A 15294-nucleotide genomic window follows, 5' to 3' on the forward strand; every position below is an offset into this window, starting at 1 on the left:
ATGCACTTTTGTTGGGATTGCAACACTCTTTGCCTTATATGAGAGGTGGCTCAACTGGATGAGGTGACCAGGATCAGTGATGGAGGATACAGGCAGCTGAAAAATGAGAGGTGCACATGTTACTTAAGTTCCAGATAGCACTTAACATGAGGCGTCAGACAAAAGTGGAGTTCACCACCTGAAGTTACTGCTGACAGATATAACTCTTTCATTTATTATTTTTCTACTGGTAAGGAGTGTGGCGGTGGTGTAGCCATGTGGCTAAACATTTGCTCATCACACCTAAAGCCTGGGTTTGATTCCCTATATGTGTACAATGTGTGAAGCCCATTTCTGGTGTCCTCATATGTGATTTTGAAGGATTATTGTTAAAAGCGACGTAAAACCCACCTCATTCACTCACTGATTTGGAATGGTGTTAACATTTCTGATAAAGGTAGTTTTTCTTATGACTAGCATGGTTTACTGAAGACTCATGAAAATTCAGGTAAGAATTGATCTGTCTTTCATGGAATAAGTGTGATGTGTTCCTACTTTCGACCACTAGTTTTGTTTGCTTTGACCAGCTGACTGATGAGCCAGTCCTCCATCACTGTCAGTGTACAGTGGTGTTCATTCTGTTGATCACTAGTTTGACAGACTTCCAGAGACTCTTTGACTGATTTTCCAGCTGCAACCCATTCAAGCTCACTAAAAAGACATCAGCCTCAATGTAGAAATAACCCCTACAGGGATACATTGAAACAAGATAGAAGAAATTTGTGGACAATCAGATAACACACCGTTTTCAGCCTCTGAGGTTTCCGTGGTTTTGATAAAAATAACCATTTTGTTATGATTCATTGGTTTGAGAATTATCAGATTCATTTCTACACGCCACTGATTGCATCACCCACCATGGAGCTCTATGTTTCTCTACACTTCATGAACATCAGTGTAGGAGTCTACCAGGACACACTCAACTCACTGAACTTCTTCAGGGTCTGAGTTAAATCCAGCTGTTTTAATAACGCTTCGTTCTCCTAGGTCTTAAACTCATTTTGAACTTGATGCCCTAGTCTGCGTATAGTGGGAGGAAAGCTTGAAGTGATGGATGTTTAACAATTGTGAATCTTATGTCAATAGTCACCAGATCCTGGGGCAGCTAAGGGAAGCAACCACATGTAGGGCTATTTTGTAGTTCAGTGTTTGCAGTTTTGGGCATTGAGTTTTTATTGTGTGATCTGTGTGAGATATGTTATTGTGAGATCTGCATCAGATCTTTGGTTGTGTGATCTGCATCAGATCTGCGTGAAGTGTATCATTCATATTAGTGTGTGATGCATCAGATTTGTGATCGTGTGAGCTGCATTAGACCTGAAATTGCATCAGCTGAAATTGCATCTGTGAGTGATGTGAAGTTAACTGCTTGGTGTATTCTTGATGGACTGCCAAGGTTGTAAGACTTCCCTGCAGGGAAGTAATAGTAAAGACTGTGATAACATAGCTGATAGCAGCAAGCCTTGGAGAAGTCATGCCAGATTAGCATCAGCGCTGTTTGCAGCTGCTGCTCTGTTAGTAAACATACATGGCTGTCTTTGATTTCCATTCACGATATGTATTGTCAACAATTGTCAGCTTTTTAAATACCTTTGGGGTCTTTAAATGCCTAAAATGCATAGGATTGTTTCGCCGTTTGTTATGGCAGTGTCTCAAGGAGTTGTGAGCTTAAGCAATTTATGACTTCATCCAGTTTCGTAGTCAGTGGTTTTATATAGGAAGCATTTCCACAATGATCATCAGAAGTGGTCACTTGTCTTCTGAAATTAATACATGTTACCTCAGTGTCATGTCTGATGATATTTTAGATGCATTACTTTTTTGTTTGTATTATCTACCACACTTACCCAGATAACAAGATAACAAGTATTGTATTTGCTCCCCAGTGGGTGGATCCATATATTTTCTAATTATCATTTTCAATTTCCTGGGGAATATACAACCCAAGCTGCCTCAAGTCACTAGAAAGATTATTATACTTATTGTTGTGCAGAGGCACATTTGAACTAAGTCTCTTGCCAAGGCGACACCATGCATTTTAACACTTTTATTTCTGGTGTATGTTAACTACCGGGCAAAAGATTTCTGATGACTGATGTATTGACAGAAAACATTTCTGATAATTCGAATGAAAATTCATTGTCATGTCATTTTGCAATCTCCCGCAATACACGGGTTTACACAAATCACAGTTCTTTCAAAATGGTCATTTTATGGCACAGAAGTCAGGAAACACTTCATCAATAGCGAGTGTGACCCCCCTGAGCATCAATACACGCCAACACATGCCTCCTCATTGACGTCATCAGACGGCAGATGACGTCAACAGGAATTCTGTTCGATAGGGTCAATAGAGTCTGTTCAAGTTCGTGTCGGTTCACTGGAGGTGGAACATGCTGTTTCAACTGACGGTCAAGGCGATCCCACAGGTCATGTCTGGAGAACATGCTGGCCAAGGCAATACGTTGCAATATGGCAATATGTTGACGTTAACATTGTTGAGGTACTCTCGAACAATCCTGGCGGTGTGAGGCCTTGCATTGTCATGCTGCAAAAGTAATCCTCTTGGCTGCTGTTGAATAAAGGGCACTGCAACAGGTCTCAACATTTCATCCATGTATCGCTGACCAGTCAAATTTCCATGGATGATAACCAATGGTGTTGTCACCTGACCACAAATGCCACCCCACCCCATACCATGACACAGCCACCTCCAAATGGTTGAACTTCTCTGACGCAGTTCGGTGCCAGTCGCTCGCCCCTTCTTCGAAAAAACTCTAACCCTGTCATCGTTCCTGAAGAGACAGAACCGACTTTCATCTGTAAAGAGCGCCCTTTCCCAGTCGCGTCGCTGCCACCGACGCACAGTTCGTGCCCATTGCAGTCTGTGTTCACAGTGTTAACGGGTCAAGGCCATTCCACGGAAGGGTCAGTAGGCTAGTATCCCGGCTACATGAAGTCGCCGAAGCACAGTTCGCCTGCTGATGGCATGCCTTAGTGCCATCCCTGTCGTTGATGTCTCCGTCACGAATCTGTTCCGGAAGTGAATCTGTCGGGTGTAGCGGTCTTCAGCAAGTGTTGTCACTCTCGGTCTTCCCGATCTTGGTCGGTCTTGAGTCTGTCCTGTATGCCAGTAGCGGTTTAGCAACTTGCTAATGGTGGCCTGACTGCAGTTGAAGGTTCTTGCCAGGTGACGTTGAGAAGCCCCCATATTCACCATACCTATTACTCTGTCTTGTTGCACCTGTGTAAGTTTTGGCATATTATGGATGGGTTTTTGCTAACTGTATGCTTGCTCTGTCCAACGTTGGTATTTATGCTACAGTCATGCAAATGAATTTTGACCAATGTCCCGAAGACACGTTTTTCACATTTTGCAAAATGCATGATTTGGAAAGCTGCATTTGGGAAGCTGTGTTGTTCTTGGGAAAATTAGCATTTGGGCAAATATTTGCTCCATGGGATCAAACCTGTTTCCATCTTTGTGTTTTTTATATAACTAATTTAAAAGTGATAACTTTCTTTTTGCCTGGTAGTTTACATTGTTTGTATTTCCTACATCAGGCCATCTACCATCAGACCAGTGGGTTCTTTGAGTTTGAAAAACAGAACAGTGCAGGTCATTGAGGTGGACCTGTGGTGTTCATTAGCCGTGACAAATACCCTGGTTCAATTTTCCTGGGTGTCCCCTGTCATGTTATTGTTGGAACATTGCTGAGAAAAAGCAGAAATCTACGCACTCAGCAGTAAGCGGTATTCACAAACCTAAGACAATCCAATGTCTTTCTTTGTTGGAATCATAGAGCCAACTTGTTAAAACTGTTTTAGAGCCTGTATTGTATTATAAAAGAATTATAGACTTTTTATGAGGTCAGTACCGTTTTGTTATTGACCAAAGAAGAAGCAATATCGACCTCATGCGAGGTTCATATTCCTTCCATCGATTTTATAAAAGCAGTTATTGACATTTATGACAACTAAAGCTTATTCTTTTTTGTCATTTTCAATTTTTTTTTGCATGAACTGGAACAGTACAAAATGTTGCTTATTGGATGTCTTGTAATTGTGTTTATATATCAAGTAACATCAAATAGGTTCCTTTTTCATTATTGTTGGGATGATGTTTTCTTTATCCAATTATCCAAGATCAATTTTCTTGTCAAATTACATTTTGGAGACTTGCCTTGACAATTACTTAGCAGATCACAAATGACCCAGATGTGTTAAGTTCTAGTATTTACTGGGCACAGTTGTGTCCCTTTGATGTTCCAGAAACCCATGTTAAAGGGTGTTCAAATGTCACATTTGCCTTGATGATGTTCCCAAATGTGTTTGCAGCATACCTGTGCTTGTGGATTTTGCAGGAATAAGGTCTTTGACCTTCAGGGTTTTCTAAATGCAGTCTTAAATCACACTCGCTAACTCACAGATCTCTGGTACAGTGACTGTGGGCTTCAGTGGTTTAACACATTGACTGCCTGTCACAAGTATCCTTGTAGTATCAGTTCTGGTCGAATTTGCCTCTAAGAGTTAAATAAGCACACAAAACAAACACCTTTTTGTTACCTTCAGAAGTTGATTGCTTCTCGTGCCTGTTTGCCAACATGTGAAACATGTTTTACAAATACCTCTGATATAGCTACGAGATTCGGCCAGAATTGATATTATGAGTATGCTTGAGGTGGCAGTCAAGGTGTTATCTGATCTAAGATTTACTTTGTAGGAGTGTAAACCCTTTGTTAAACATGCCATCTATTGATAAATTTCTATGATCAGTAGCAAGACTTTGTTTCTTGAACTAAACTTCTCCTTCTATTTCCAGTTCTCCGATGTCCTCAACATGCAGTGGTTTTGCAGTTTATGACGTTGACACCTTCCTCATCAATCTTATCAGGATCCCCTAAGCTTCGTCCGTGACAGAGACTACAATCACGCTGTATGACAGTTGGAAAGGTGCTGTGACCCGTCCAACTGCCCAATGCAGACCGTTATCATGGACACAAGTTATGGGCCAATGAATGGACCGGCAGGGGGTATGACCATGCCAGAACCCGATCTGCTAGAAAATGGCAAACACGAAGGAAGACGGTCTTCCCAGGATTCCTTTCTTGAATATGCATCTCGACATGTGCGTCCAGTCAATGGCCCCATGCCTGCAAGTCGTCGGATGGATCGGCACCACTCAAAACGAATGCGCCGAAGACTTGTGTACAAGAATGGCGAGGTCAATATCACGCAAACAAATATTCGGAAACGGAGGAGGAGGTATTTGGCCGATATATTCACAACTCTTGTAGATATAAAATGGCGGTATAACCTGATGCTATTTGCAATGGCCTTTATTCTGAGTTGGCTAATCTTTGCTCTCATCTGGTGGCTGGTATGCTTCTCGCATGGAGATTTAGACCATGTTGGCGATACGAACTGGAAGCCATGTGTCAAGGAAATATATTCATTCACATCAGCTTTACTGTTTTCTATAGAAACACAACATACTATAGGCTATGGTTCACGTCACACAACAGAACAGTGTCCTGAGGCTATTGTCCTGATGATGTTTCAGTCCTGTTTCGGAGTTATCTGCCAAGCTCTGATGACTGGCATTGTGTTTGCCAAACTCTCCAGACCAAAGAAGCGAGCAGAGACCTTAATGTTCAGCAAGAATGCATGTTTATGTAAACAGGATGGGGAGTTGTGCCTAATATTCCGTGTCGGTGATATGAGGAAGTCTCAGATTGTTGAAGCACATATCAGATCAGTATTAATAAAAAAGAAAATAACGAAAGAAGGAGAAGTCCTTCCTCTCTATCAGTTTGACGTCAATTTAGGATTTGAGGAAGGTAGGGACCGGTTATTCTTAGTGTGGCCAGTGATTATTGTTCACAAAATTGATGAGACTAGTCCGTTCTGGGAGATGTCTCCTGACGACCTGCACAGAGAACAGTTTGAGTTGATAGTCATCTTAGAAGGTATTGTGGAATCAACAGGGATGACCACTCAAGCTAGAAGTTCCTATCTCCCAGGGGAGATCCTGTGGGGACACCGGTTCGAGAGACTTGTTACGTTCCAGAAAGAGAATGGCCAGTATCAGATTGACTTCTCACGATTTCACAACACCATTCCAGTGGATACCCCACAATGCAGTGCAAAGGAACTAGCAGAAATGACAGCTGCTGGCAATGTGCCAGATAGTACGTATATTGATGAAGACGAGAATACGTCGATTGTGTCAAAGAGTGAGAGGTACCCAAGTCCCTATGTGGTAAAACGACATGGAGTTGCACAAACAGATTTCTATGATGATGATGGAGATTCATCACTGAGGAGCAAGAGGAGTACGAGTACCGACCTGGGGTCCAGGGAGGAGTCGGAAACACTTCTATGACATTGAAGGTGGGTTCTCTTTGACTAAATCTTGCCTGTATGACATTGAAGGTGGGTGGTCTTCGACTACATTTTGTTTGTGTGACATTGACGGTGGATGGTCTTTAATTGATTCTTCTTTGTATTACATTACAGGTGGGTGGTATTTGACTAAATCTTGTCAGTATGACATTGAAGTTGGGTGGTGTTTGACTAATTATTGTCTGTATGACATTGAAGGTGAGCGGTCTTTCACTAAATCTTGTCTGTATGACTTTGAAGGTGGGTGGTATTTGACTAATTCTTGACTGTATGACTCTGAAGGTAGGTGGTCTCTTATGGACCAAAATATTGGCCTCCATGAAACCGAAACAATATTTTCTCCATAGATGTGTTTGCCATGGACATGCTGGGGCAAGTAAATTTCTTACTGAACATGTATAGGTTAGATGTAACATCACATAAACTTACAATGACGTTGGAAGGTCAAAGGAATCTTTGTCACCAACTATGAAACTGTTCAAAAACTGTGTGCACATTGTAACTGCATTTTCACTTGTCCAGATTCATAGCTTGACTACACATCTGAGTGGATTCAGTAGCCTGGGTCATATGAACAAGACATAATTTCCTTATGAAGTTCAAATTCTTTCCTTACTGCTTGCATCCTTACAGATGCAGGTATCTTTCATGACTCAGTGTATAAGGATATATGTGTATATACTCAGTGTATATGAGATCATCAGTTGCCTGATTTTACATGCAAAGATGTCACAATGAGAAGAATATCACAATTTGATTCTATGGTGGCCATTTGAATTGATTGCTGTCTGTCCATTTATATATTTCTATTTTTGCTTTGATGTATGTCAGTCAAGCTTCTCATCTCAATGACCAGTAGATCACATTAGCCCCAATGTCTTCTTTGATCTGTTGCGACATCTTAGTGCAAGTCATTTCAGATATATCTCTCATTATGTCTTCTATGTGATTTTTCACAAAATAGTAATGTTAGTAATTATACTTTAAATTCTGAGCAACTTGATAGGCATGCTGATTATATGCTCTACATGGTATAAAATAGTATATATTACAGCCAAGGCCATCTAGGAACATTATTTTGATGGTGAATATTTATTTGAACTGCCTGTATATCTGTGTTTTCATATCATAGACTTAATTACAAAGCATGAGTTTCAATATTTTGGACTTGGAATAAGTCAGTTATGATCATATAAGGAAATGTTATAGACAATATTTGCTGTTGACCAAGATCTGTAGTTAATGATGGATTAAATTTCAAAGCAGTCATGTTGTAACTTCAAGTCATTTCTAGGAAACAGATGCAATCTAGTGAGTTGTTTGATGTCATTTAAGGAAAAAATATATGTTTTTGTGTTTCAAGTATCATCAGCCTTCAAGCAAGATTTTGATACAATTTTTTCTTGGTCTGTTTTTAAGTCTATTACTTACGTGATTAATATCTGTAATATGGATTTGCAGTGAATGAGCAGAACTAAGGTTTTATTTCTCAAAGACAGCATTTCTTCAATATTTTCTTGTCGTAGAAATTGGCAAAATGTTTTTGGTGGTTCATTGTTATTATTTTTGAAGCAAATGATTCCTAAATGCTCAGCAGTAGCAAGTACATTTCTTGCAAGATGCAGGTGATTACTTGTGCTCTAGAACTGTCCTTGGGGTACTAATATGCCAGACAGCCTGTTGCATGAACTCAAATGTCACATGATTAATGATTAGCTGACAATATCCACCTGAACAACCTTGGATGACCTCCACATGTCGTCATCATGTGAGTGGTGTCTTGAAACAGAGTCCTAATCTCTGATGTTGGAACACAAGAAGTCGACTGTAGACTGATTGTCCATCTCTGTCTGGCCATCTGCTATGCATCTTTTGCAGACACAGTTTCAGTGCAAAAAGCAGATGATCATTTATCATGGGCTCTGTTTATGTTCAAACAATATAGACACACATTTGAACAATAAGCCATCTTTATTTGTTACCGATGTTGAAATGGATTACAACCAGATTGGAATAATGCTTAACAGTTGCAGTTGATGAGATTCATCCTTGAAGTGTCTTTCTGTCTGTGTGGTTGGCAGATGGTTGGCTTGTTGGCTTGTTGGCTTGTTGGCTCTGATTGCTCCAGTTTGGGAGATTTCAAAGACAGTGATGGCATGCATCACAGAACATGTCAGAAAGCAGTAGTTTTATCTTGTTAGAAAATAAACTCAGATATCAAGTATTGTCAGGTGAGGGGAAAATGGGGTTTGATGTCATACTTAAGAATATTTCGCTCATGTGACGATGTGAATGTGTGTCTACTTGTACTGGTGGAGACTTAAGCTGGTTTGATAGTGCAGGCTGACTGAGAATACCCTGCTGCAGTTACGCTTAGACACACAGTACTGACTCCGATACAACCAATCCTTCTTTTAGGCATTTAGTCAAGCAGTGCAAACATTCACTTGTTGAATACCGAAGGACCGGGTTTGAATCTCAACATGGGTACTATGTATGAAGCCCATGTTTGGTATCTGCTGCTGTGATATAACTGGAATATTGCTTAAAGCCGTGTAAAACTGAACTGTAGCACTTGTACAACACAGGTTCAGTTGTACCTTGATGATCCCTGAGGAAATTCTTGCACTCTCAGCATTGGTCTGTCTGGCTACAATATCCACTCTGCAGGAGGCAGTTGTGATGGAGCTGAAATGTTGCTAGTTACAGCATCAAAGCTTATTCACTCAATAAATCTGTTTTGTTGCTTGGCAGCAGCTCACCTCCACAGAGTATATTATGACAACTTTGACAGGCTCTCTACTGGGGCATGTTTCATCAAAGAAGAAAACCTATGTGTCTTGTATGCAGTCACACATCATTTAAAACAACGTGAGCAGATAGTTTAAGAGATATAACTGGATCAAACCATTTTGGAGTCATAGAGTCAAGAAGTATGCTACGAGTGAGTGAGTTTAGTTTTACATCACTCTCAGCAATGTTCCAGCTATATGGCGGTGGTCTGTGAATAATCAAGTCTGGTCCAGACAATCCAGTGGTCAACAGCATGAGTATTAATGTGTGCAGTTGGAAACCGATGACATGTGTCATCCAAGTCAGTGAGTCTGACCACCCGATGCCATTAGTTGCCTCTTACAACAAGCATAGTTGCCTTTTATGGCACGTTTGGGTTGCTAAAGGCCTATTCTACCCCAGACGTTCACAGGTCGAATATGCTATGGTTCTAGACAAGAAAACTGTAGTGTGAGATCGATCCTTCTGACCTGCTCTGAGTACAGACTGACAGCAGGGGCATTCATGACTTGCAGAAAATTTATTGATGTCTGACCATTATTGGATCTCTTGTTTGGTTTATTCTGCAGTGTTAGTAAGCTGGGTCTAAGCTGCATTTAGCAGTATTCCAGCAATGTCACATTGTGGGACACCAGAAATGAACTTCTCACATTGTTCCCAAGTAGGGAATCGAGCCCAAGTCTTCGGCATTGAACCCACTAGGCCACCTTACTTAACCTTAATTCATCAGTCAGGGCACTGGTTGCACTCGCAAGATTTAGGGCCTACTCTTTCAGGGTACAATAGTGGGTATCATGTGCTTATTGTGACTTTGTTGTCTTGATCCAAACTCTTTTTCACAGTCATATCAGAATAGGATAGTAAGTTAAATTTAATGTGTTGTAAGTGAGTGAGTAGTGCTTAAAGCTTCATCCTCAGTTGTGCAGCTGTTTGCAGCAACAACATGTAAACAGTTGAATGATTTTAAAGATGCGTAACAAGCAAGAAAGGCCACTTAAATAGATGACGAATCTGTTTGCCTCATCAGATGCTAGCAAGGTCTACATGAATACTGCAGTCTATGTCATCTAGTGTGTCTATCCTGCTAAGTTCTCTAAGCTCCAGTGTAAAAGTCTGACAGCAGGTAGAGTATACTGCTGCATCAGCAGATTTCTTTTTAAGCAAAGTTTAATGCACGATGGTGCCAGATAACTGATCAAAGCCAGTGAATATTATTTCTGTCATGTCATCAGGTGGGAGAACAGATCAACGAGAAGCAAGCAGTTGTTATTAACGTCTTTCGTGCCACAGACATGTCGGTTTTGTCGATATATTATGTCTTTCAAGATCAGCAGGTCACATGTGGTTTGACCATGTCATACTTAAAATCATTAAGATATGGTACTTGTAGTAAACTTGCTTGGTGATAGGCTAAAAGGGGATAAAACAAGGATTTCAGCTGAGAGTCAGTGTTCTGTGGGTGGGTGGGGTGTCCATTCGATGCTTGTCTGTTTCACACTCCCTTAACCACATTAATTCCCCAATGCCCAACCCAACTTCAATGCTAAAGCTCTAAAGGCTCTAAATGAAGCAAGTCTAGATTTTCTTTTGTTTTCAGAATCTTCTATCTCACGGGGATCCTTTGCAAAGTAAATGGGTTTATTTGCTACTTTCAAATTTATATATATTCAGAGTATACACGTTAATCTAGAGGAGGCAAGGACAGAAAGGTACAGGTGGACAAGTAGAATCAAAAACATTCCCACAGAGACACAGAATCTGTGTACACAAATTTTTATTATATTGCAATAATCCTGAACACGATGTTAACCACCACCTCACCTCACCTCACCTCACCTCACCTCACCTCACCTCATAACTAATGGGAAATCATCATCAGATAAATCAGGACTGTGTGAGGTGCTTCAGCACTGTGAACTTAATCCAAAACAACCATATCAGGATGCTCCAAGTTCATGAGCTGTGGCCTTGCTCTGAGTGATAAGTCCTTGTAAAGATTGTAATTCTATCCTTACAATATATCAGCAAACCCCTGATAAGCTGCTGGTATCACACTCTCTCTTACCAACAACCTGTTATTGTTTGTGCAACCTTAGAATTACAATTTAAGCAAATCATTTCTGTAGAGACTTGTGGAGGTCTGCATGATGCAACTATATGCTCCACACAGCCTTCCCCTTTCCTGATTCAAGCTAGTTTAAGGGCATCTGTGCTAAGATGTTTGTTTAAAATTTCACTGATGATGCATTTGTATTGTAGCCAGTGCTTGAGTGTCTCTAAGTGTGTTCTGAATTTGACCTTTGAAAACAGACCCTGATTCTTTCCATCTGGACCAGTGTTTTGAAGAAATAACTTCCAGGCGAATCACTGGATTTTACCGGCAAAGGAGTAACTAACGGGACACATAGCCAGATTGATTAGTCAGTCAGTTTTCTGTAGATTGACAGGGTTTGATTTCTCATTTGGATAATTTGCTGAAGATGGGATGCAAACGCTATCATAAGGACAGGAGAACATGCAGATTAACTGTGTAATCCTGCAAGTGGCAAGGAGTGGCACGTACGTTGACGTCTGCTCCCAAATCGCTGTCAGATGCCGCTGTAATTTTCAACAGAGTTGATGATACTGATTAAACTGGAACTGAAGTTGATCTGTTTTTAGTGATTTCTTTTGTGGGAAAAAACTTGCCAAGCCCATATTGAAACTCTCCCTGCTAAAGTTTCTCCTGAGACCCTTTGCTTGATTTGTCATCAAAGCTCTTTGCCAAACAGGTGGTAAGAATCAGTGACTGTTCCAACTTGAGGATCATCCCATCAGTGTTTTAAGGAGAAGAAAATAACATTAGTACTGTCTCATTAAATCAAGTTATTTCAGAATGGGATTAAATGTTGCAGAAGTGAAGCAATTTTATTGGTGTAAATGGGACACAGCACTAGTCTGACCTCACTGACTACTTGACCGGAAGTTCGTGAAGTTCAGACGTAAACATACACCTGAGTAATAGTATTTAGATGTAATGTGATCACCTTGTAATGGGCTGTTGTGCAATGATCCGGTGCTCAGAATGCCACCATGTTGGTTGTTGATAGATCACCAGTAGGTGGTGCTGATGTAAGAGGTGCATGTTACGCACAGACAGTGCACACAGATAACCACTGATAATGCTACCCAACATGTTTTGTAATTGTGTTATTGTCGGATCAATGGGTGCCAGGACAGGAAAACTGCACCAGGCAATGTGACCCCTCAGTTATCAAACAACATTTGATTGATAAAAATAGAAAGTATATTTCGATATGAAAAGAAATCGACCTGGTTGAATCCTTGTTATCTGGTAGTTATCTCCAAGGTGTCTGGTGTTCTCTTGTCCAAAAATGTTGCTTATTTTAGTTGAGGCAGCCTTTGATCATGTTTAGTCCAATGTAATTTCAGGACACAGCTCTGCTCATGCTGAATTTCATCATCTGTTTTTGTCTTCAGTAGGTTTGAGCTCAGTGACCTCTGAGCAAAAGATGTATTTTTGGGGGGGTTCCGTCTGATATTCAGGATGTCATGAACCGGTTTTGGCTTTTGAGAATATTTGTTGATTTGTTATTATTGTCTTATGTGAACAACAACTGTTAACTTCTTGAATTTATACAATTGAAAATTGCATGTCTTTTCAAAATAGTCAATTGTCAACACATTGATTAATGGAATGTTTTCATGGTTTTCATGTGTCAGGAGAAATAGGGAAAGAGTTTGTTACGTTGCACCATAATTAAAACCATCAAATAGCAATAATTTTATACATTGTGATACATATTATGTTAGTTAAGTATTTATATATTTCTCTTGTGTCAAGACCCTTCCCTTGACAACTGCTAATCCTTGCGCATTCCACTGATATGATCTGTTAGGCTGGAATACTATTCAAAATAGCATTCAAGACATCGGACTTGCACATGCATACACACGCACACACGCGCATGCATGCACACACACACACACAATTGGGTTGACGGATTTATATTCGCACCTGTCTCCCACCCATACATTCATCCTCTTCAGTGGGGATGATTTCACTTTGCATAAAGAAGTGTTGAAACTTGCATTAGCTCGCCCACTCACTATATGACTCAGGATCGTGACTCAGATTCTTTTCACTCAGTCCAAGGAAGGATTCTTTTTCCTGTCCAATCACCTTTTCTTCTTCAGCCAGTAGAGATCAGAATTAAGACTGGTCTTCATCAACCCATGCTTGTCGTAAGAGGTGATAGCTCATTTGGTCATGCTTGCTGTCTGGGTTCATACATGCCTTTATATACCATATTCATGAATAGATGCTCACAATGTCAATCATTAGGCTGGCCAGACTTAGGTATTTCCCAAATGCTATGACATAACTAAGAGTGCCAAGTTCAGCATTACAAGAAACAAACTTTCCTACTCAGGTAAGACATATTGAATGCTTCTAGCCTAAGAATGTTCATTTAAATGCTACGCCAACATACAAAGCATTGTTGATGTGTTTTCTCCCCGAAGGTAAGAGCAGATTTCTTTGCCATTGCATCATCCTCAGATCAGTGTATATACCTCCCATTTCCCCACAATCTCAGCAAGAATCCCACCATAGGGCTTATCACTGCAGGAAGGCAGGAATCCCGATAAACATCCCATATCCCATATATTATCTGGTGTTTGGATGCACCAGGTTCCAACACATTGCATCATCTCAACCTGTTACGACAGCTAACTGGGTCAATGACGTAAATTGGGTGTTTGAAGCTTTATACCAACAATGTTCCATGCACTGGCTTCTTTTATAGTCCGTAACCCATCAAAACAGACTTGTTTTTTGTCAGATTAATAGAAGAAAATGTTTGGGCAAAGGCATTTTTGTGTGGGTCTTAGGTTGTGATTGTTTAATTATTTGATTGTATGTGATTGTATGCTGATGGTTTTCTTCACATTTGGGTGGTAAATAAACCACTTCACATTTTTGTAATAACTGAACATGACAGCTGATGGAGCAGGTACTTCACACTGACATCCGGAACTGTTCTTAGTTCCTGCTGAATGTAAATAACATGTAAATGAAAGTAACTTGGACTGAGAGATTCAGACCAAACTGTGGAAACTACACGCTTTAGGTTATTTGATTGTGAAGGCTAAGGTATTTTTTAAGCAGCTGAAGTTTCACTGAGAATGTCAAAAATTGAGTTTTTACAAATTTGCTTTTGATTGTGAACCAGAATTAAGATACATTGTTTGATGTCATACTTTTTGAGAAAACAATTCTCAAGTGAAAACACTCCCAGTGGAATGAGCAAGAAGAAGCTTATACAGAAATGTTTGTGTGATAAAAACTGATAGTTCATAGAAGAAGACAATCAATAGTGCTAGCATGGCCATTTAGCTCAGTAAACATACTCACACTAATTTGCCATTAGCGAGTGATTATGGTTTTATGCCGATTTTAGCAATATTCCAGCAATGTCATGGCTTGGGCACCAGAAATTAATTTACCATTGTGTACATTTTATGGTGATGAAAAAGACCTTGGAGACCAAAGGCTAGGGTCTTAAGGTCTGATCAGGATGTGTTGAAGTCCTGAAGTGCTTTTGGTCATGTTTATCCAGGGGAATACTTTTCTGTCACCTGAATGACATAGGCCACGTGACAAAAGTCTTATCTCTCAATATATATAATTTTAAAGGAAACAAAACTTATGAACTGAAAAGGAGACCCAGTAGAATGGAGATTCTGAACCTGATGAAATCTGATTTAGCATAGCAGAAAGGGCTGGATGGAAGGGATACTAATGAGGTTCAGTCTATAATCTGTCACAAAGACCCTGAAACAAATAAACCGAAACAACCCATGACTTGAAATACCTTGGCCACTTCTGGATAGGGCCTTACTGCTGATCAGAATGTTTTCAGGTCTAGTCTGAGTGCTGTTGGTTCTTTTGATACTGGGGGATGCTTCTCTGTGACTGTAATGACCTTGGCCACTTCTGGTTAGGGTCTTGAAGCTAACCAGGATGATACTTGTGAAGGTCTGGGTTAGAAATGG

At 40.3% G+C, this 15294-nt stretch overlaps 1 protein-coding gene across 6 annotated transcripts in view; it reads left to right on the forward strand.

The window, feature by feature from the left end:
• LOC137284682 (G protein-activated inward rectifier potassium channel 3-like) overlaps window positions 1–15294 on the forward strand; it is a 237058-nt gene that overhangs the window by 191927 nt on the left and 29837 nt on the right. For all 6 annotated transcript variants that reach the window (XM_067816590.1, XM_067816592.1, XM_067816593.1 and 3 more), the window contains one exon: window positions 4862–6432. In XM_067816590.1, coding sequence (XP_067672691.1) covers window positions 5018–6424 — 1407 coding nt within the window. In that variant the 5' untranslated portion in view covers window positions 4862–5017 and the 3' untranslated portion in view covers window positions 6425–6432. The remainder of the gene's footprint in view (window positions 1–4861; window positions 6433–15294) is intronic.

Source organism: Haliotis asinina, chromosome 5 (genome assembly GCF_037392515.1).
Source record: "Haliotis asinina isolate JCU_RB_2024 chromosome 5, JCU_Hal_asi_v2, whole genome shotgun sequence".
Lineage (NCBI taxonomy): Eukaryota > Metazoa > Mollusca > Gastropoda > Lepetellida > Haliotidae > Haliotis > Haliotis asinina.